Here is a 22,481-nt window from a genome sequence, read left to right on the forward strand (position 1 = left end):
CAGTTAGGGAGTTCAGGGTTTAACCACTGCATTTGCTTCTAGGGACATTTGGTTTATATAAATATAATGTTCCAAAAAACAGTCACTTATTTTTGGCATTCATAAATTATGAAAAAGAAAATAGACATATATATATATAAAAATATAATATATATTTCAAAGTTTAATAATTTACAGCCACCAATCTACTGTGAGGAGCATTATTTTCTAACATGGTTAATGCACCTCGCATGATGCCACGCTATTTCAGGACCAAGAACCAAGGCACATGCAATATTATCTTTCATCACCGATATTGTGGTGGTCTACTTCATTGGTATGGAGGCCACCTTACACAAAACAAACCACGCTTTCTGCATGGGAGTAAAAACACTTTTTGCAGTGTCTGCTTTTAGACTTAATAATTACGCTTCGTTTTTAGGATACTTGACCAGACAGATTGATTTGTTGTACTGTAGAGGTTAACCTTCTTCCTCATGTACTTCCTTTTGACTTTGTCTACTTGTATTGCTTTGCTTTAAAACCTAATAAAGTTTATTAAAAGAAAAAATAAAAGACATGAGTTTGGACTGATGAAAGGGGATCTACCCCAGAGACAGGTCTCTCTGTATCAGCATCTCCAACATATGATGTCACTCAAGAGGTATGTATCTGCACCGTCAGCGACCAGTCTCTCTTCACCCAGCACGGAGCCAGTGTTTGTTCCAGTGAGCTGCAACATTCCATCAAACCTGGCCAGGCTTCTCCTAACACCTTGATGTGGATCAAGAAACTGCTCCCGTTAAAAGATAAGATCACCTGGGTAGAACATGTGGTATATTCAGCTTCTGCCTCCTCTCCCCCCCCATCTCTGACAGCGGGTGAGGAATCCTCTACCCGCACCGTCACAATTTGAAAACAGTGCGGCTGTGTGGGGCTCTGCCCACACAGCAGCGTCATTTATTCAGAGTTCTGTGTATGAACTACGTTTGCTGGCGAGTACTCTTGTAGTTCATTGAATCTTCCTGCAATTCCAGAACCATGTGCCTGTACGGGAGGTATGGGCAGAGAGCTGAAAGAGTCTGCAGGATCCTGGCATTGCACCTGTGATATACTGATCAAATTGTTTTATCTGATCTACAATTATTATTTATTTTAATAAAAAGTCAACTTTGCCAAAAACCGTCTCCTCGGCCTCATGCGCTTCTCCCACACTGAAGACAGGACTGGCTGTTAAATTTTCAGAAGTAAAACCTGTCTACCTCACCGGTGTTCTTTTTTTCTGGGTTACAATATCAACACCACACAGCAATAGATTTTTCTTTCAGACAAAAATGCAGTGAGCCATGCAGCTAGTTCAGTGCAGTCATGTGCTGTCGATAAGGTCAGTCTTTTCAGCTCTGTCTCATTTGACTTCGTGAATGCCCAGAGTACAGTGGACAAAATTAAATCTGCCATCTCTAGCACTTTATACTTCAAATTTAGAATATGTCTATAAAGCTCCACAACCAGGCAAAAAGAGCCCCTTTGTAGTCAAATCAAAACAACCTGATAAAGGAGTTGCTATGGGCCTTTTCAGTTGACGCACAGTTCTGGGACTGGGGTGCATACCTGGACAGGAGGATAGTACAGGAAACCTGGTCAAGGAAAGATCCTCCAAACTAGACGGAAATGATGACGACAGTTCTACCTCTAATATCCGTTCATCAGGAGATTCAAGGTCTTCAAGTCCAGGTCTTTTTGGACAACATCTCAGTGGTTCCATACCAAAACAAAAAATCAAAATAGTTCTCTTGTTTTTAACAGAAGAAATTCTGAGGTAGTCAGAAGCAAAACCGGAATCCTGTTTAACAAATATTCAGTGGTGCTCCTAATTTCACACAAAAATAAACTTATTGGAGGATAATTAATAAAATCTTTGTTAATAATGTTACAACTAAAAAAAAAGTCTAGATGAAAAGGTCATGAACAGTTAAGCATTGTGCAGCTCATTATACAGGATCCAGCGGCCACAGCACACAAAGATGCTTTAATAAAATGTGCAGTATCTTTATTGTAAGAAAAAATTAAAGTGTTTACCTACATGTGACGTTTCACCATAAACTAGTGGGACCTTGGTACAGCCATCTACAGTCTGGAAAGGTCTGGGCAGAAGAAGTCTTCATGGGAGACTTGCATCTAAAAAGCCGTATCTCAACTCTGGACAATTTACCTTGCCAAAGCATGAAAAGATGAGAACTAATGTGCAGAAAAATGGCAGCATGTGCTCTGAACTAAGTCCAAATCTAATATTTAGCTGTAACAGAAGGCAGTGTGTTTGCTAAAGATCTGGACAGTACAGTACAAAAATGAGGTGCTGCAGGAAAGGGTGGTGGTTCGTGAGTGGCACTCTGGGTGTGAATGTACATGCAGAGCAGAGGATCAGAAGCAAGCCTGCTTGGGTACCCCCATAGCAGGCAGCTTGCTGTAAAGGCACTCGGCCGGAGGGAGGCACCAAGAGCGCCAGCAGTGGACCAGGGAAGAGGAGGATTGGGGCTGCTCTAAGCAAAACCACTGCACAGAGCTGGTAAGTATGAGATCTATCTTTCTTTTTTTTTTATTGCCTTTAATTTCACTTTAAATAACTATTTAACAGAAAGAAAAACAAAAGGAGTCCTGGAAGAGATGGTATGACGATCACAAAGTCCTGCTCTCAACATCAAGTCTGTTTGGAATTACACAAAAAGACAGAAGCAACTGAGTCAACCTAAATTTACATATCTATGGCTAGTTCTTCTAAATGTTTGAAACGGCCTACCTGCAAAGTTTTATATAATAAAGGTCTTCAAGTGTACATATGAAGAATTAATGCTGTTTTGACCGCTCTCCATCCATAGGACAGTCCTAAATAGCCTGGGATGGGAAGGATGAAATCTTGGTTACTGCAGCTTTGTAGGGCTGGTGATTCTGGGTCTTGTAAAAGTAATGAGTGGCTAAGAAGGCACTGGATTACTTTTACAGGCAATGGGAGGGAAGGGGGAGGGGGGGTGTTAGGTCAAGTATTGTACAGACACAAGGGGTCACTGTGCACCTGCTGGAGTGCAGTGCCCAGTATTCAGGACCTGGTGATATGTTCCCTATGCAATCACATGATCACAATGTCAACAAAGCTGTTATGAATCAATAAGCTTCATAACAGTTTTGCTTCCTTTACTAGTGAACTGTGATTGGCCCACAGCTATCACATGGTACCTGGGCCAATCACAACACCCTGTACCACGTGATTAGCTGTAGCCAATCACTGACCACTAGAATTCAAAGCTGTCATGAACTTAACCCATTCCCGACAGTTTAAAGCATTGCTGGTACAATGAAAATGTGAAAAAATTAAAACCCTGATCACCCTCCCAGAGTAGTAAAATGTTACTATGGTAACACTAAAATACTCTCATTAGTAAAAAAAAAAAAAAAAAAAAAAAAAAAAAAAAGTAAAATATTTTATATATTTTTGTTTTAAACATGTTGTCACCAGTCCTTGATCACTGCCACAGCAGTCATATCATGACGCTGTACTGCAGTGGTGATGGTTGTCACAATCATACACACGGAGAGGCGCGGTTCTCCATTTTGCTTCAAACTTCTGCATTTTGGCATTTCTCTTACATTCCAAATCAGTCTCCCTCCTCCGATTTTCCCCCTCCCTCAAGAATGCGTTCAGTCTACCTTGATAGTTCCCTGCCTTTATACAATCTTTTTACCAAATATGGCAATTGGCTTAGTGTTGTAAGAAGATACCAGTTGATTTTGTGTAGAAAAGAGTCTGTTATGTTTGGTGTATAGTCAGAGAAGTGAGGACCTTCTGCGTTTTAACATCTAGCAGACAAAGTGCAAAGGAGAATCTCGCTGTAACAACGCAACTGAGTACGAGACCAGAAATCCCTTTTTAGCTCAACAGACTTGAAATTGCTTAACCCCAGGCATCTATTTGGCAAGTACTTATTTTCTTCTATAAACTTCTGTTATCTGTGTGCTGTGCTGTTGTGCTCTGTATATTTATATATATTGGTTACATCTTGTTTCTGTAAATATTTCTACTGCACCCTTTTGACTTTTTAGTGATAAATCTTACTTTCTGAAAGTGTTGAACTGTTTCTATAGCTCTTGAATGTGACTTACGAATCCCTGCCGCTGAAGAGCGCTACTATGAGTGTTTAACCCTCTGTATAACCTGTCTCTGGAGATAGCGGTATACCGATGATTAATCAATCATCCTAGTGTATTGTTGAGTTTCCTCTTTCTCTGTACAAAAAGGAGGTGGTGGCAGTGTGAAGGGTTAATTGCGTAACTAACCTGACCCAGTAACAATCGCTTAGATTGTGGTCCAATTAGTTGGAAAATCGTTGTGCAGGGTGCAGCTGGGTGTGGCATTGTTACGCACGTGACATCGCGGTTTTAGATTGGTTACTCCTTCGGTCACGCGTTTGGTGAGAAGGGCTGGGGTCTGACACCGCGTCCATCACATATTGGTTGGCAGCGTACGTGGGATAGTTGCATTAGGAGCTTCAGTGCAGTGTTAGGAATTAGCTCTACACTGAAGGATTGTAACCTTTGTGGACACAGTCCTTAGACACAAGCGGTGCATATTTGAGTGAGATAGATAGATATATATATATATATATATATCTATCTATCTAACAAAGAGAGACATATAGTAACAGCTCCTTTTTCTACTTTCTATTCTATCTTTGCTTGCAATTATGCCTGGTGAAGCAGAATACGAGAAAATGAGCAAAGGTGATTTGAGGGCGGAATGTACCTCATGAGGAATGGACGTCGGTTGCAAAAATCATGAAGCTTTGATTTGGGACCTACTGGAGTATGATATCCGAGCAGATCAGAACTCGGGGGAACTTGACCATGACGGGGTTCCCGCTACATCCGATCACAGTGGCTCAGGCTGGCCTCTCAGGATGGGCATACAGAGACTGACACTGGAGCATCATCAAATGTTATCTTCACACCAGCGCCTGAGCAGGCCAGCACCGGAGTGCCTGTAACCAGCAGAGACTCTCCTCAGATGCAGGAAGCCCTGAAACGCATCAAGGAGACAGATCCTGAAGCATACCTGCAGTTCAGGGAACGCCAAGCAGCGGCTGACAGAGAAGCTGTGGAACGCCAGGCTGACAGAGAGGTGGGGGAATGCCAAGCAGCGGCTGACAGAGAAGCTGCAGAACGCCAGGCTGACAGAGAAGCTGTGGAACACTGGGCTGAGAGAGAGGCGGTGCAGAGGGAAGCTGATCGTCGGCACGAGCTGGAGATGGCTTGGCTCCAGCCACAGCAACAGGTGCAGAACCCCGGGTCCCTAGAGCACAGGGACGCCACTCTGGCCGTGGGGGCAGCCGCCAAGTTTCCAGTGATGGACAAAGATAGTGACATTGACACGTATTTACTGTCATTTGAAAAAACGTGCCGTCAGTACCATGTGCCCCCAACTCAATGGGCTCGGTACCTGACACCAGGGCTACAAGGCAAGCCCCTGGACATGTTTGTTGAATTGCCATAGGGGCAGGACGACGATTATGAAGCTTTAAAAGATGCTATCATCCGGAAGTACCAGATGACCCCGGACGTGTACCGCAAGCGGTTCAGGTCCATGCAAAAGGGACCTGGGGACTCTTACACGGATGTGGCGAGTCGCTTACGCACCACATTCCGACAGTGGACTAAAGGACTGAAAGCTGACTCCTACGAGTCTTTAGAAGATCTCATGATACGAGATCAACTCCTGCATATCTGCCCGTCAGACAGTTTGTCTTAAAAAGTGAACCAGCCTCTGCTAAAGCTGCAGCTGATTGGGCAGATACCTTTGTCCACACGTGGGTGTCTGACCCTCGCAAGTCTCCTCCAAATGGCTGGAAAGGAGGGAAATCGCCCATGGCAACCCCTCCTACGTTGATGAGTCAAGATCCCCCTCAACCAACACCTGCAGCACCTGGGGCCAAGCCATTCCTGACTGACAACCGCAAATGTTTCACCTGTGGGAAAGCTGGACATCTCAGGACACAGTGTCCTGAGCAGAAGCAGATGACATCACCTGGCCAGCAACTCTTCTTCCATGCTGTTTGTCTGCAGGAAAATGCGGGCAACCCCCGCCAACTTGCAGCCAGTCACTGTGGGCAACCGGTCTGTGACTGGTTTCCGGGACACCGGAGCAGAAGTCACCTTGATCCGGCCAGAGGTGATTAAGACAAGGAACCTCATCCCAGGAAAGTTCCTTACCCTCACAGGAGTTGGGGGGACACGTTCATGCATACCCTGTGCAAAGGTATTCATCGATTGGGGTGTGGGAAGGGGGATGAGGGAGGTGGGGGTCTCGGATGAAATTACCACACCTGTTTTGTTGGGTGCCGATTTGGGTACTCATTTGTCCTATTACTCCCCTGCCGAGAATACCCGGATGGCCCCCCTGGAACTCTGGACATGCCAAGGTACTGTGTGCAGATGCTGGGGTAATGTCTGGGCAACCTGTAGATGGACAGAGGGAGGGGGCTGGGAATAGAGTGGGGTGGCAAGATTCTGCACTAGCTGGAGAACGAGAAGAAATCCCCTTGCATGGGGAGATATCGAACTCATGTGTCATTCATATTATAAACGTAACTGTTGATAATGATGATGATAATGATGATGATAATGATGACGATGTTGCTGATATTGGTAATATCAATAACGATGAGGATAATGACGACGATGATGCGGATATTGATAACGTTGATGATGTTGATCATGATGATAAAAATGATGCAGTTTCATTGTTGGGGGTCACCCACAGTGCTGTGAAGGGGGCAGAGGTACAATCTCTGGGGGCTGAGCAAAAGGATGGTCTGGATAGGCCTGTTCCTTGCCCAGGCCCCGAGGTTTCTCCCTTGATAAGCGCTCAGCCATTGTCCGGGCATGGTACTGGACTGCCAGCTGGGACTTGTAGTTCCACGTGTAAGGCAGCACTGGAAAGCAATTCACACATGGACCTCAGCAGCCAGATAGCTTCCCAGCTGAGAAGGGTAAACAAAGGCCTGACAGAGAGACTGAAAGCATGTCATATGATCTGACTTGTGCTGGTGTGTCGCCAGGCAGAAAAACATGTGTCCTAGGCAGTGACAGTACACCTGGATTGGAAGTGCGAGGGGCCTCATTGGAGTTGATCAGCGGATCTCCGAGAGGGGGCTGCGGCCTTTAGCTCAAATCACCTCTCCTTTCCATTCAGGTACAGAAGCTGCTGGCAAGGCCTATGAGAGATGGCGTCAGAGTTCAGGAAAACCGAGGGAGAGCTCACCGTGCTGTTCATGAGTTGGACGGCAGGGTGTATTTTTCCCCTATGCCTTCAGCCAACCTCATCTCACAGGAGGTGCAGACTGAACGGGCCAAAGAGACAGAGGGAATGGCGCCGTCAGAAATTTGGGTCAGCTAGAGTCTGGGCATCCCCGCTAGTCTCGGTCCCCAAACAGGATCAGATGACCAAACTTCGTGAGGACCTTGGAAAACTGAGCGCCAGCCCTATGGTTGTGGCCTACCCCATGCCCAGGAGCCATGAGGTAATGAAGCATCCGGAAGGGGCCCGCTGTCTAACCATCATGGACCTGAGCAGGTCTGGGCCACCATCTCTAACCCAGGAGGCTCAGGATGAGTCAGCCTTCACCACCCCATGTGGCTTGCCTGAATTCCTGGGAAAGCTAATTGGGGTTGAGAATGCCCCAACCACCTCCCCAGGGGTCAGGAATGGCCTACAATGTGGAATGGGACTGGGTGCAGTTGCCCACTTTAGGGGCCTTGCGGTGTTTCGCCCTTTCTGGGAAGAGCAACTCAGGCCCCTGTCACTAGTCCAGGACAAGCTGCCCGTGCCTAGTCTGACAGTCGAGAATGGTAACTGTCAGAGGGGCATGTCAGTGGTTCAGTTTTGGGAACCACCGGTAGGAGGAGACCCCCAAAGGTCTGGGAATGGGGAGACTGAGGCAGTTATGGCCTGGCCGACTCCCCGGGCCAAGAAGCAGGTTTTGTCATGGGTGCAGCCGGCTACGGTAAGGCGCATTGGTGCAACTATCATGGCTCAGCTGGACCCGTGACTGACCTAGCAGACAGGAAACTGACGGAACTGGTGTCCTGGATGCTAGCAGGTAAAGAGGACTGTTCATCTTGGACGAAGGTACCTGTGGACCCATCCGGGCAGCGAGTTCCAGAATTCGCCTGTCCGGTTCTGGTGCACACAGGTGCCACTACCTTTGGGTCAGATGTAGTCCTAGGCATGAGGAAGAAGATGGGAGAGGGAAATCGCCTTCTCTACCTCGACAAGAAGCTACATCTCAATATGTTAGCAGATGACACCCGAGCCGAAGTGTTTTGTGAACAGGGGGGCAACCCGGTAGTCGCCACAATATCTGGATAGTCACAGCCGACAGGTGCTCCCCCATGACCACTCACTTGGTCGGCACAACAGAAGGAACCTGGTTCTCCCGCAGTGCAATGGCACCCTGTCAACCCAAGGTGAACCTCTGGGCAAAGGTCGGTTGCGTCAGGAGGGAAACTAGTTCCCTCACATGCAGCTACCTGAGGGGGGGAGGTGTCACACTCATGCACACAGGGAGAGGCGCGGTTCACCATTTTGCTCCAAACTTCTGTATTTTGGTATTTCTCTTACATTCCAAATCAGTCTCCCTCCTCCGATTTCCCCCCTCCCTCAGGAATGTGTTCAGTCTACCTTGCTAGTTCCCTGCCTTTATACAATCCTTTTACCAAATAAGGCAATTGGCTTACTGTTGTAAGAAGATACCAGTTTATTTTGTGTAGAAAAGAGGCTGTTATGTTTGGTGTGTAGACAGAGAAGTGAGGACCTTCTGTGTTTTAACATCTAGCAGACAAAGAGCAAAGGAGAATCTGGCTGTAACAACGAAACTGAGTGCGAGACCAGAAATCCCTATTTAGCTCATCAGACTTGAAACTGCTTAACCCCAGGCATCTATTTGGCAAGTACTTATTTACCTAAACTTCTTTCGGTTATCTGTTTGCTGTGCTCTGTTTGCTGTGTGGTTGTGTGTGTGTATTACATCTTGTTTCTGTAAATATTTCTACTGCACCTTTTTGTACTAAATCTTACTTTCTGAAAGTGTTGAACTGTTTCTATAGCTCTTGAATGTGACTTATGAATCTCTGCCGCTGAAGAGCGCTACTATGAGTGTTTAACCCTCTGTATAACCTGTCTGTGGAGATAGCAGTATACCGACAATTAATCAATCATCCTAGTGTATTGCTGAGTTTCCTCTCTTTCGCTGTACAAACCTGACCCAGTAACAATCGCTCAGGCTGCCGGTACATAGATTGTGGTCCAATTAGTTGGAAAATCGTTGTGCAGGGTGCAGCTGGGTGTGGCATTGTTACGCACATGACATTGCGGTTTTAGATTGGCTACTCCTTCGGTCACGAGTTTGGTGAGAAGGGCTGGGGTCTGACGCCGGGTCCGTCACAATGGTATGTAAATAGAAAATTGCTTTTTTTTGTCATTTTTTTTGGCAAATGAAAAAATGTAAAAACTTACAAAAACTCACCATGCCGTTTAACACATCAGACTGTCTACTTTCCAAAAAGGGGTAATTTGGGGGGTATTTGTACTGTCTTGCCATTTTAAGAGCCTCAAGAAATGAGATCAGCCGTCAGGATTGATCAATTTTCAAATATACACTCACTGGCCACTTTATTAGGTACACCTGTTGTTGGTGCCAGATTGGCTGGTCTGAGTATTTACAACAACTGCTCATCTACTGGGATTTTCAAGCACAACCAGCTCTAGGATTTACAGAGAATGGTCCGAAAAAGAGAAAATATCCAGTGAGTGGTACTTGTGTGGACAAAAATGCCTTGTTGATGTTGGAGGAGAATGGGCAGACTGGTTTGAGATGATAGAAAGGCAACAGTAACTCAAATAACCACTCATTACAACCAAGGTATGCAGAATATCATCTCTGAATGCACAACATGTCAAAACCTTGAAGCAGGTGGGCTATGGCAGCAGAAAACCACATCCGGGTGCCACTCCTGGCAGCCAAGAACAGGAAACTGAGGCTACAATTCGCACGGGCTCACTAAAATTGGACAACAGAAGATTGGAAAAACATTGTCTGGTCTGAGGAGTCTCACTTTCAGCTGCCACATTCAGATGGTAGGGTCAGAATTTGTCGTAAACATAAAAGCATGGTTCAGGCTGCTGCTGGTGGTGTAATGGTGTGGGGGATATTTTCTTGGCATGCCGAGTCCCTTAGTACCAACTAAGCATTGTTTAAACTCCACAGCCTACCCAAGTATTGTTGCTGACCATATCCATCCCTTCATGACTATACTGTACACATCTTCTGATGACTACTTCCAGCGGGATAATGCACCAAGTCACAAAGCTCAAATCATCTCAAACTGGTTTCCTGAACATGAAAATATGTTCACTGTACTCCAATGGCCTCCACAGTCACCAGATCTCAATCTAAGAGAGCACCTTTGGGATGTGGTAGAATGGGAGATTCGCATCATGGATGTGCAGTTGAAAAATCAGCAGCAACTGCGTGATGCAATCATGTCAATATAGACCAAAATCGCTGAGGAATGTTTCCAACACCTTGTTGAATCTATGCCACGAAGAATTCAGGCAGTTCTGAAGGGGGTCCAACCCAGTACTAGCAAAGTGTACCTAATAAAATGGTCAGTGAGTGTATATCCCATAGTGTGTGGATGGTATAACTTTGCAACAGACTAATATGCATTTATTTTGATTTTTTTTAGGAAAGACGTGTAGCAGAATACATTTTGGCTTATATTTGTGAAGAAATTAGTTTTTGATTTTTTTTTATTGGATATGTTTTTTTCCCCAGTTTTTTCATTTATATAATAAAAAATCACCACTGATCAAATACCACCAAAAGAAAGCTCTATTTGTGTGTAAATTTAATTTGTATACAGTGTTGCATGACTGCACCTATTGCCCATTAAAGTAGCGCAGTGCCAAATGGCAAAAAATGGCCTGGTCATGAAGGGGGTAAAAATCTTCCAGAGTTAAAATAATAAGTGTTTGGGGGTTCAAAGTAGTTTTCTAGCATGTTGGAGAGGAATGTCAGAACTGGCCCAGCCTGGAAGTGGTTAAACAGAGTGAACATACCAAATATTGGATTTAGTTTTTTTTTCCCGTTTTTATGTACCTAGCAGGACAAATGCGAAAAACTGTTTATGGCATTATGTTTAAAAAGCATCTTCACTGTTCTGCATTTCTTCACTAGTGCCTAAAACTTTTGCACTGCACTGTACTCGCATACTGTATCTACTCACAAGTACACATATGTAGGACAGTGAAGGGGCACAGAAAGGTCCTCCTGATAAACAATTCATGCATATTGTCTGAGTGTAGGGCCCGCTTTACACCACATTTAAAAGAAACTGCAGGCAGATAAAACACAAATAATTGCAGCCTCAAAATCATTAACACGGTTCAAATGTTTTTTTTTTTTTTTTTAAGCAAACAGTGCACCTACCTGAATTTGACATGACATCAGCCTCTTGCAGTTTCTATACAGCATTACTCAACTGGGGGAGCTAGTCAGTGAGCTGCAGCGCAAATGCCATGCTGACAGGAGGAGAGAGAGCAGAGTTACAGAGATGAGGTCATCAGTCTGCTGCTTCTCCTTTCACTGTCCCATCGCAGGGTGGCAAGGAGACTTGTAAGTAATACTAAAAATAGCAGCAGTAGAAAACCAGGCCCCCAGGATAGTGCTATGTTTGCAGAGCAGTGTAGCTATCAAGTCTAGATAAACATAAAACCTTTTACAGGTAAAACAGATCTCATATGTATTTCATTTGTGTTTTTCCTTGGAATGCATCTCTAATTCTCTTTTATTCAAATTTAGAAACAAACCTTGATTTTAGAGAGGCTCATTTATGCGACAACCTATACAACTTCTTGCCATTGGCAAGTTTAAATGAAATACTAGCCAAAAAGAATAAAACCCCAAACTCTACATATATACTGATTAAAAAAACAAACCAAAACACCTGAATTCCACACTTCCCTATACATGACTTATATACCATGGCAATTGTATTCAACAATGTATAATAAAGCAGCACACATCTGACAATTTGTAAAGTACAGTATAAACACAAATAAACATTGAGTGTTTTATTTTCAATATCAACTTACAGGAACATGCTTAAGCTTTACTGCACATTCAGCAAGATTGTTACCAACAGCATGAGTATATCAGGATGCTGGCTGTTTTACATAGAGATGTGGTACTCAGACAGAGCCATTGCTTACATTTGAATTTGCAGTTTCGCAATATTTACACTGCAGTAATTTACCATGACACAGTTTCAACTTCACTTATTAATATTATTACAGTTATTGTTGGTTTTTTAACAGTTGCCTTGTTTAACAGAGTGGTGACCGCCAAGGGCAAAAAAAAAAACACAAAAAGAAAAATATTCAAAGAAAAACTGATCTGACTGATTTTGATGGGTTACACTCCATTACTCATTAGATGGGATCATTATAATGCAGAATATAGTGCATTGCAATTTTTGCTTCCTTGTTTTTGTTTACCCTGGAAATCTTAATGCATGGCACCAATTTTAAGGGCTTATAGTAAGCCTATCAGGAAGAAAAAGAAAAAAAACAAAACAAACTGGATTTCAAGACATGCTACATGCTTACTCTTTTCTGGCACACACTACAAGTGGAACATCTAAAATTTCTGTTGTTCTGCCCTACTGCTGCCTCTTATAATTTCCACAATTCCCTGCTTCCATTCCATTGAGGTTGTCAACAATGGGGTATTCGCAGCCATATGCAGCATTTGCCCATTTTGCATTATGGAGCAGCACAAAGTTGGGAATAAGTTGTAAATCCTTCAAATCCACCAAGATTCATGATTTGTATACAATGCATAATAGAAGCTTCTGGTGTGTTCGCACACACAGTATTTCAGAGAACCAAAGGTGTGTATATCTATCTATATGTGACTCTGGGTGGCGAGTATCACAGTTCATAGTAAAACGACATTATGACAACTTGTTACAGGTTCAGCTAGTGGTAATTAGCCAAATTCAACTGGACTTGTTGTGTAATGTTGAAGTTCATTCATAGTTTATACACACACATGGTTAGTTCCAATGAGAGTTGGCAATATACCCAAGAATTCTTATCCACACAGGTATCAGACACCTTAATCCAATCATCATGAGAAGATAGAAGTTATTATCAAACGAGATGGTAAATGTAAAAGCTGTCAAGACGATTTTTACCTTCAGCCATGTTAATCAAAGATTTAAAGTCTTTGCAGACTTCGTGATGGGATTATGTAACAAGAACAGGGTGGTGCCACAACCAGGGCCGTGTATTAGGGGGTAACATCAGTCCTCCTGTATGGCAGCTCGGTGAATCAGATGTGGGCAGGGAGGGTGAGCGACACGGCGGGGGTGGGGTGGGGTGGAGAGTGGGTGCAATTACTGGAACTAGATGGCTCTCTGCAGCAGCTGAAAGCTGGCTTCTTCTGCTCTCCCTCCCACTGGATTTCAGCTGCTGCAGAGAACCATACAGGGGGTTCAGATCTGCACCCATCACCTTCCCTGTGCACCATATGTTTTCCCCAAAGGTCTACCTATGTGCCCCCACCCACGCAGGGCTGCCGGCTTCCCTACTCTCCTTCTTACCGGCAGCTGCACAGGCTACAAGAATATAATAGGATCCTCCAGGATGGAGAGTGGGGGAATATTCTAGTAAATATGCCATATTTATCAGCCCCTTCCTGAACGAACACAATGATTGGTACCATTCACTCACTGTGTTCATTCATAACTGAAGCATAATAAACAATTTTTTGTTTTTTGTCGGGGCCATGTCAGGTTGCCTGTATGGCGCCCATGGGTTCTAACAGCAGCTCTGTGCACAACCTTCACACCTCCCTTTCTGTTCTTGGACAATCAACATCTGTTTATCAATGATGACTGGATTAAGGAGTCAGTGCTACCTGTATTTTCAATGCTGGGGTATTTTCTTAAAACTCACCAGAACTGAAGAAGTGGCCTGGACAGGGTACAAAAAGTCTTCAACATTACAGAACAAATCCAGATGACTATGACTAAATTCTACTGGACATATGACCTGGATAAATGAGAACCTTCACAGACATTATTATAGGTTTATGTTCATGTTCATTAGAATGTAGCCCACTAAATTGTTATGGCCCAGGAACATTATGTGCCTTGGTGATGTCACTGCTTTTTTATGTGCTACATTTTACTGAACATTGATTACATCAATACAGTAGGTATATATGTACATTGTGTTTTTATTAAACACTCAAGAGGTTAAAACTAAAATCCATCACATGCTGGAGACCTGTTCTCCAATTACAGCCCTGTATGCAATGGCAAAGCCTTAGTCATATTGCTGTTTGCGATAAATGGCAACACAAAGCTCAACCTTTGCAATCATGGTCAGGTCTAAAACAGTGGTCCTGCTGCAATTAAAAAAACAAAACAAAAAGGGCAGTTAGTGGATACAGTGACCCTTTGTATTATTACATGGCCTGTTCTCTAGGTGCTGTGAATTTACCCTGTAAAGCCCATTTATGCTGCTTCTAAAAATTTGCACCATCTATCTAGAACAAGACTATCTTCATTGAGGTAAATATGCTGTGGCTTCGTCAAATGATATAAACAAATAATAATATAATATGTACAGCTTAATGAAGTAACCAACTTACAGAAACAAAATTACATTTACATCTTATGGCACTTCATCTTTATACAGTTTACATTCTTAATATATTGGAGCTACACATTAATGTAATAGGCAGTGACATCATTTACCGTCATGTGCTGCTGGTTAAACCCTTTTCCCAGGTGTACTTTTTCTGAAGTATTCATTTAAAATGTCATTGGAAAACTAGGATTGTCTATTTGCCAATGAATCATTTTTGAGATTTATTGTACTACAGTAGATTAGATCAATTTTTTTAATAGGAAGGATAGACTTGCACTTTAATATAAAACCTCAAGGAAAATGTTTTTGGTCTTTTGAAGTAGAGCAGTTTTTGTGGCATTACTTGCTAAAGTAAAACCTTTATTGTTTTAATTTTTAAATGCTTACTGGAAACATTACATCTTTCAGATTGCATGGAGAAAGATCTGCCTGATTTTTATTGTTGTGTCCCCAAGAGAGAGGTTTCACCTCACTTCCTGACCTGGTGGGAGTATTCGTGGGAGAAGAAGCAAAAGGAGATCTCCAACGAAATCACAAAATAGCAGTGAACATGTGACAGTGGTTCAAATCCTTTCCCACTATCCAAAAACTAAAAAGACTTTGGCTGGAGTTATAGGCCTTAAAGAGTACTTCAAAACAACATTTCTGATTTTGGTAGATTATGGAGGGTCAAATCAGCAAAGACTTAAAATGTATGTAAAACCATATATACCAGTATGTTTGATATCATGCACCACAGTATACATTTTTTAAGCAAATATATTTAGTGACACTATTGCAGAGTTTCTTAACTGGCGATCCTGCCAGTAACAGCACTCCCTGCTGCAGGCTGACAACGCTAAGACACTGCCTTGAAATTATCAGCATATTTAGCCTGCAGTATGTGCTTTTTGTTGACCATTGGGCTATCAAATAGCCAGCAACCCTAAAGCAGCTTGCACAGCAGGCCGACAACGCTGATGTAAACTTCGAGGCAGTGTCTTGGTACTGTCTGCTTGCACCAGAAGTGCTGTTACTGGCAGGATATCCAGTTGAGAAACTGGCAGGATATCCAGTTGAGAAACTGGCAGGATATCCAGTTGAGAAACAATGAAACATTTACGTAAAATGATTTTCTTAAAAGCAACTTCATACTGTTAGGCATGAAAGCATATTGAAAAAAGATTTGGGTTTACATACACCTAGTCTGTGAGGGAAATCTCTGTCTCACAATACCCAAGTGCCTCCCATCCAATGAAACTAGATGGTGTCACTTTTCTTTTTTACATCATCAAGAATGCATCAGGAGGACGAGACTCCATGGCAGTAAAAACCAATGCATAAACTCTAGGAGAATCCCAGTTGAGACTCACCAGCATATACCTATGACTGCCATAGCTGTATTTGACAGAATGTCCCTGTAAATGATTCCTGTGGAATCCCAATTTAGGAGCAGAACCTATAGTTACTGTTTAAAATATGACATTTGACTATTCTGTTACAATTAACATATATGCTTTAAAGCCTTATCTTGCATTTTGTCCATCCATCGCTATCATGGTTTTATTTTTTAAAAACCCGAACTGATTTAAATTAAAAATCGTGCCTGGGCTGCTCAGGAAAGCATTTTAATTAGCTTTTATTCTATATAATGACATATTTGGTTTGTGACCTGCCATCAAATATCCTATGGTGTTCTCAACTGTGCTACCATAAACCACTGCGACTGTGCCATCATAAACCCCTGCTACTGTCCTGCAGCAACTGAAACAAAGGTAAAAGTCTTATCAACCAGTGTGAAAACTTGCACTGATCTACATTTATAGCAAATGTCACAGTAGGATAGTAGCAGCATCCCCAATGTAGCACTCTCTAAAATATTAGACTGGAACTCTCAACAGAGCCATTAATATAAAAACATATTACTATCAGTAAGGTGTTATTAACTTTCGCACCACTTAAGGATCTGAACTGCACCAAAACACACAAATGAAAAGACTTCAAAACAGTCCATATTCTAAAAAGAACAATGCCATAGAACATAAAATGTATAGTAGACCTTCCACTTAAAAAAATCAACATTGGCCTTTCAGGGATTGTTGGACTGCAATGTATCCATCTTCTACTGGCTGGGTTATAGGGTAAAGAAACAAGCTTCTTTTGATTCAGTCCTGTTCAACCATAATGCTTACATTGGTTTCAAATATCATATGAATCTATATTTTCAATTTCTTTACGGAAGTCAGCAGTCTGCCCTGTATTAAAATTAATACACATGACTTTTCATCCACGGAACAAGTCAACCAAAAGTCCAATACAGGAGAAAATAGGTCTGGTGAAAGGTTATCCTCTAACATGATGAGCTGTGTTCACAATCCAATATCAACTGTAATACTCCAGATAACTGGTCAGCTTGGTCCTACACCGATGCAAACATTTGTTATGGTATAGATAAAGATTTGCAGGTTATAGTTGGCTCTGGAGTAAAATCCAGTTTCAGCTCTAGCTTGGTGTTTTACTGCCAGCAGCGTTTGTTGCCTCAAAGCTTGTTTGCTGAATTATTCTGCCTATCTGTCAAAGAGAGACAAAGAGGTTAAATTAATTTATATATCTCCCAGTTTGCCAGGATAAGTTTAATATACTAAAGCAAAGTGAAAGCTAAAGAACTCCAGTGTATTTAAAACCTAAAATGGGGAGATTTACTAAAAAACTGGAGCACTCAGAATCTGGTGTAGCTGTGCATGGTAGCCAATCAGCTTCTAACTTCAGCATGTTCAATTAAGCTTTGACAATAAAACCTGGAAGCTGACTGGTTTTTATGCTGCACTAGAATTTGCACTGCAGTCTTAGTAAATCTCCCCCAAAATGTCATTTTTGACAGCTTTTCATCCATTTGACACACGGTAGAGGCATGATCTAGAATACCTTTTTTTTTGTTGCCAAAAAGGCTTTAAAAAGTAGAATTCCAGGCTAAAAAAAAAACAAAAAAAAAACAAAAAAAAAAACTTAGGTCTTAAAAATGTTCCCCCCTTCCTCCTAACACCTAAGTTGACTTGCCTGTGTAAGAAAGATCTGTATTCTTACCCATTTTCAGCTCGCTCTGGTCTGTTTCTGTGATCCCCTTTCTCAGCCAGCAGCAGCTGCAGGGAAGAGGAGAGAGCACTCAACAATGGCTGGTAAAGCCTGGAGTGGAGAGTCCCTTAGACTCTCATCGCCCATCCATTTTCAGCAGTCCTTCCTCTCACCTGCAGCAGCTATTGACTGACACAGGAGAACTAGATCACGTGACCGGACCACAGCGGGCTGAAAATAGTTAATAGACTTCTTTCTTAAAGAGGTTATTCAATATAGGTGGTTGGGACAGGAGGGGGCATTTTTAAGAATGTTAGGTTTAGCCTGGGATTCTACTTTAAAAACTCCAAGCAAACGGCTAAACACACAGTTGAACTATATTTATGTTTATTTTTACATTTCTATTCTCTTTCAAAAACACCTTAATGGTTTAGTGTTTTGTACACAAGTACCAATATACCCCCTAAATTACATTTTCAAAATCCTCATTATACCTTTCAGAAAATACCTTGGGAGTGTTTGCTTTCCAAAATGAGGTATTTTGTGGGTGTTTCCACCATTTTGGTGCTCCAGGGCCTTCAAAAATCTGAAAAGTAGTCAGGAAATTAGCACATCCAAAGTGCACCTTGGATTTGGGCCCTTCTATGCATCTAGGCTGTGAAAAAGTCTCACACGTGAGTAAATCCACACATTTTCTTTAATTTCTTCATTTTCCAAAAAAAAAAGACAAAAAAAAAAAAAAACTCACCATGCCTCATACTAAATACCTTGGACTGTCTACTTTCCAAAAAGGAGTAATTTGGGGGGGGGGGGGGGTATTTGTACTGCCCTGCCCCTTTTAGGGCCTCAAGAAATGAGTTAAGCAGTCAGTACATCAGAACTGATAAATTTTCAAATCACACACACAAAAACACACACTTTGCAATCCATACCTTTCACAGACTAAATAATGAACACTGATTTGTGTTATTTTTTTACCAAAGAAATGTAGCAGAATATATTTTGGCCTAAATTTATGAAGAAAGATTACTTATTTGCAAAATTTTATACAAGAATTCTGTGATTCTTAAAAATAAGTTTCAATACTTTATATGGGAAAAATATTAAAAAACAAACAAAAAAAGGTGATTAAATGCTACCAAAAGAAAGCTCTATCTGCCTAAACAAAAAAAAAGGATTAACTCATATGGGTACATTGTTGCATAACTGAGTTATTGTCGTTCAAACTGTTCCTGGGCAGAAATGGGGTGAAAGTGGCCAGTACTGATGTGGTGCAGTAGTGTATGCACTACGTTTGTTGCAGTTCAGTGTGATTCAGCTCATTCAAAATGCACTGCACATTCCCATGTGATTTCTGTTGTTAAACAGCCCTTAGATAATATTTGTTGAGTAGGAATTGAGTTTTAAAGTGATATTAAAAATGGCAAATTTTTTTTTAAACAACAAGCATGTCATACTTGCCTGCTCTGTGCAGTTTTGCACAGAGCAGCCCCAATCCTCCTTTTCTTGGGTCCCCTACCAGCGCTCCTGGCCCCTTCCTACTGCAGCTTGCTATGGGGACATCCGAGCAGGCTCACTCCAGAGCCATTACCCTGTATGTCCATTCACACACACAGCTGTATCTTGGCCCCACCCCCTCTTTTTCGTCATTGGCTTACTGGCTGTGATTGATAGCAATCGGAGCCAATGTCTCCCACTGCTGTCTCAGCCAATGAGGGGGGAGAGTCCCCGGAGAGCCTAGGCTCTATTGTGTATTGCTGGATCGCGATGGGGCTCAAGTAAGTATTGGGGGGACTGGGAGCTGCACAGGGAAGGTTTTCTTTACCTTCATGCATAGAATGCATGAAAGTAAAAAACCTTGAGACTTTTTGTAGAGAACCAGTGTTAGAGACATTCGTAGAAGAGATGCCTTAAAATGGACACCAGAGTTGGCTCTGAAACTAGTCACTCCTTAAAGAGGATTTTCAGTCCCTCCCAAAAATGTTAAACCCTTCACGCCGAGCATACGCAAATATGCAGCCTCTCGGCGGCTTGGCCTTGACGCCGAGTGGCTGCATATTTGCGTACCATTTGTAAATAAACGTGCTGAGAGCGCGCATCCTGCACACTCCCAGCACATGTATCGGTCTCCCAAGGAAAGGTCCCGACCTTTTCCGATCATGTGACACCCATGACAGCCAATCACGGCAGTCACATGACCCTACACCCCACCTGGCTTCTCGGTGTCAAAAACCCTTTAAAAGGGTGCTGACTTTTACTAAAAGGACACTAACCTGTCCAGGAATCCAGCGCTGTTCTCAACCAAGCCTGTTTTTCACCATTCTTTGTGAATGGTCCCACAGCCTTATGGGACCTGTGGCAAGTTCCAGAAGGCTGTGAACAAAGAGGGGTGCCCAAACGTAGTAGAGGAAGGGGAAAAGGAGGTGTAAAAGTGGAATTTCTCATTTTAGGTGAAGTTCAGCTTTAAGGAAATCTGACATTTTTACAACAACTTGTGATAAACCAACTGATAGATAACAAGCTGCTTAAGGAAGACCTCATCGGCATTAATGCAAATATTTTTTCCTTATTCAGGTTCAGTTTTAATGACAGTTTATTTAAACTTTGTTTGCATTGGTCTATTCTATCATAAACGGAGGATCAGATGTGCCTACACAGAAACAACTCCAGCCCAAACTTTTATTTTGTTTTGCATTGTCCAGGGAATCCTTTCCTTTTTGTTGCTGTCCATGCCTTCCTGTTTCAGTTACAACCTTACCCCTGATTTATGTACAGGTGTAACAGACAGGAAGTAAGTGAAATCTCAGAAGAAAAAAAAATACCTGCCAAATATGTTCTCTTTCCCACTTTATCCAAAACTAAAATAAAAAATGGTCAGCTTTTACCAATCATAACATAAACCTTTAACTATGGCACATTGTTAGATTTGCATTCATTATTACCATGGATTTTGTCTTCAATTATCACATTGTCGAAGTTTTTTTCATTATAAATCAAGTATGGCATTACCAGGGATACTAAAAGGACAGTAACTGGGAAAAAAATGAGCCATGTTAGAGGAGGGATGCAAACTGACTGCTGCTGGCAAAAACAATCAGAAAAGAAAAAAGAAAAAAAAGGCTGATAGAAGGGACCTAGCCTTCAATCTCTTTAAAGTGGAAAGTAATTGAGAGTGAAGATTTGCTATGCTATAGGTAAAATTTTAGGAATGTTAGCCATGCCTAAGCAGCACTATGAAAAAAAAAAATAAAGTCATCTTTTTGTCTAGAATTGCCCCAAAAAAGAACAGTGTGCACTCCTGTGCCTACAACCTCATAGCTGTATATCTACAGAGTGAGATATAAGGCACTGCTGTTTTGACTGCTAGTCTCAGAAGATTAGGAGTGAGATTTAGGGATGCCACTGCTGTACTACGAAGTCCTCATACACACTGGATGTTTTTACAGCTGCTGTTTTTGGCTTTTGATGTTTTTTTCCACAGCTAGTAAACCCCTCAGCATGTTATCCTTTAGATTGTAAGCTCCACGAGCAGGGCCCTCATATTCCTTCTGTACTGAAATGTATTGTAATTGTATGGTCTCCCTTATATTGTAAAGCTCTGCGCAAACTGTTGGCACTATATAAATCCTGTATAATAATAATGTGTCCATGCACACATAGACTGTAATCAACGTTTTTTGCCTGGGATGGTTTTTTTTTTTTTTTTTTCTTCCCAAGCCAAAAAACACACAGGACTAGTGGGTTTCTAGGAGAGGTTTTTAGCTGTACAAACATGGCAAAACGCCACAAACCGGTGTTTTTGGACTTTTTTGGATAAAAAAAAACCCAAAGATAATTTTTTTTGTTAAAAAAAAAAAAAAAAAAAAAAAGCTAAAAAAAAAAAAGGCACAAGCATGGAAAAACATTAGCTAAATGCTAATGCAAAAAACGCTTAAAAAAAACCTGAAAAACTCAAGTTAACGTGACTTTACACAGCTAATGCTACCAGCTTTATCAAAACACCCCGTGTCCATGGAGCCTTAAAAGGCTCAGAGAAGGCAAAAACCCTGCCTCTACCAAGATGGCCACTGGTAAACACCGTGCAGAAAAAAAGCAAGGTAAGTCAGCAATGGGGAAAGAACAGCGGCAGGGAAGCCACAGGTAATGCTGGTGACAAGTCATTTGTCCTTTGTATGACTTTTTTTTTGGCCACGGCTTTCAGAGTTCAGTTCTCTGTAAAGCAGATATAAACCGAAGAACAAAAATGTAATACAACCAATTCCAAACCAGTTGGGATGCTGTGTAAAATCTACATAAAAACAGAATGCAATGATTTGCAAATCTCATTGACCATATTTTATTCACTACAGAAAACATATCAAATGTGTAAAGCACAACTCCAGGCAAAAACATTTTTACATGCTCTTATTGATGATTTCCAACCTTCACTTAATAGGGCATCCATCCTCTGGTTCACTTGGTCGTTGCCTTGAAATAGCCTATATTTTAATCTACTGGTAATTCCCAGTGGTTTCCTGTTTGTAAGACTGGTGGCTGCTCTGCCTTGTATTCCCGCAGTCTGGACTGCCCATGGAGGTGGTGTCCTAAGAATAATTGCATCCTTTCACTATGAATGACAGCAAAGCCGATATGCTGTCATTCACAGCTGTAGTAGTTGCTAGGGCTACAGATAAGTCCCCTTCTG

At 42.1% G+C, this 22,481-nt stretch overlaps 1 protein-coding gene across 15 annotated transcripts in view; it reads right to left on the bottom strand.

Annotated features, from left to right (window-relative positions):
- Positions 1–12,145: 12,145 nt before the first annotated feature.
- The window catches only part of MAP7D2 (MAP7 domain containing 2), a 219,649-nt gene continuing 209,313 nt past the window's right edge, over positions 12,146–22,481 (bottom strand). For 13 of the 15 annotated variants that reach the window (XM_089683925.1, XM_089683920.1, XM_089683916.1 and 10 more), the window contains one exon: positions 12,146–17,296. In XM_089683925.1, coding sequence (XP_089540051.1) covers positions 17,293–17,296 — 4 coding nt within the window. In that variant the 3' untranslated portion in view covers positions 12,146–17,292. The remainder of the gene's footprint in view (positions 17,297–22,481) is intronic. The other 2 variants (XM_089683917.1, XM_089683915.1) reach the window with 1 other exon arrangement.

This window comes from Staurois parvus, unplaced genomic scaffold (assembly GCF_062004578.1).
Source record: "Staurois parvus isolate SC_StPar_1 unplaced genomic scaffold, SC_StPar_1.0 ptg000327l, whole genome shotgun sequence".
Lineage (NCBI taxonomy): Eukaryota > Metazoa > Chordata > Amphibia > Anura > Ranidae > Staurois > Staurois parvus.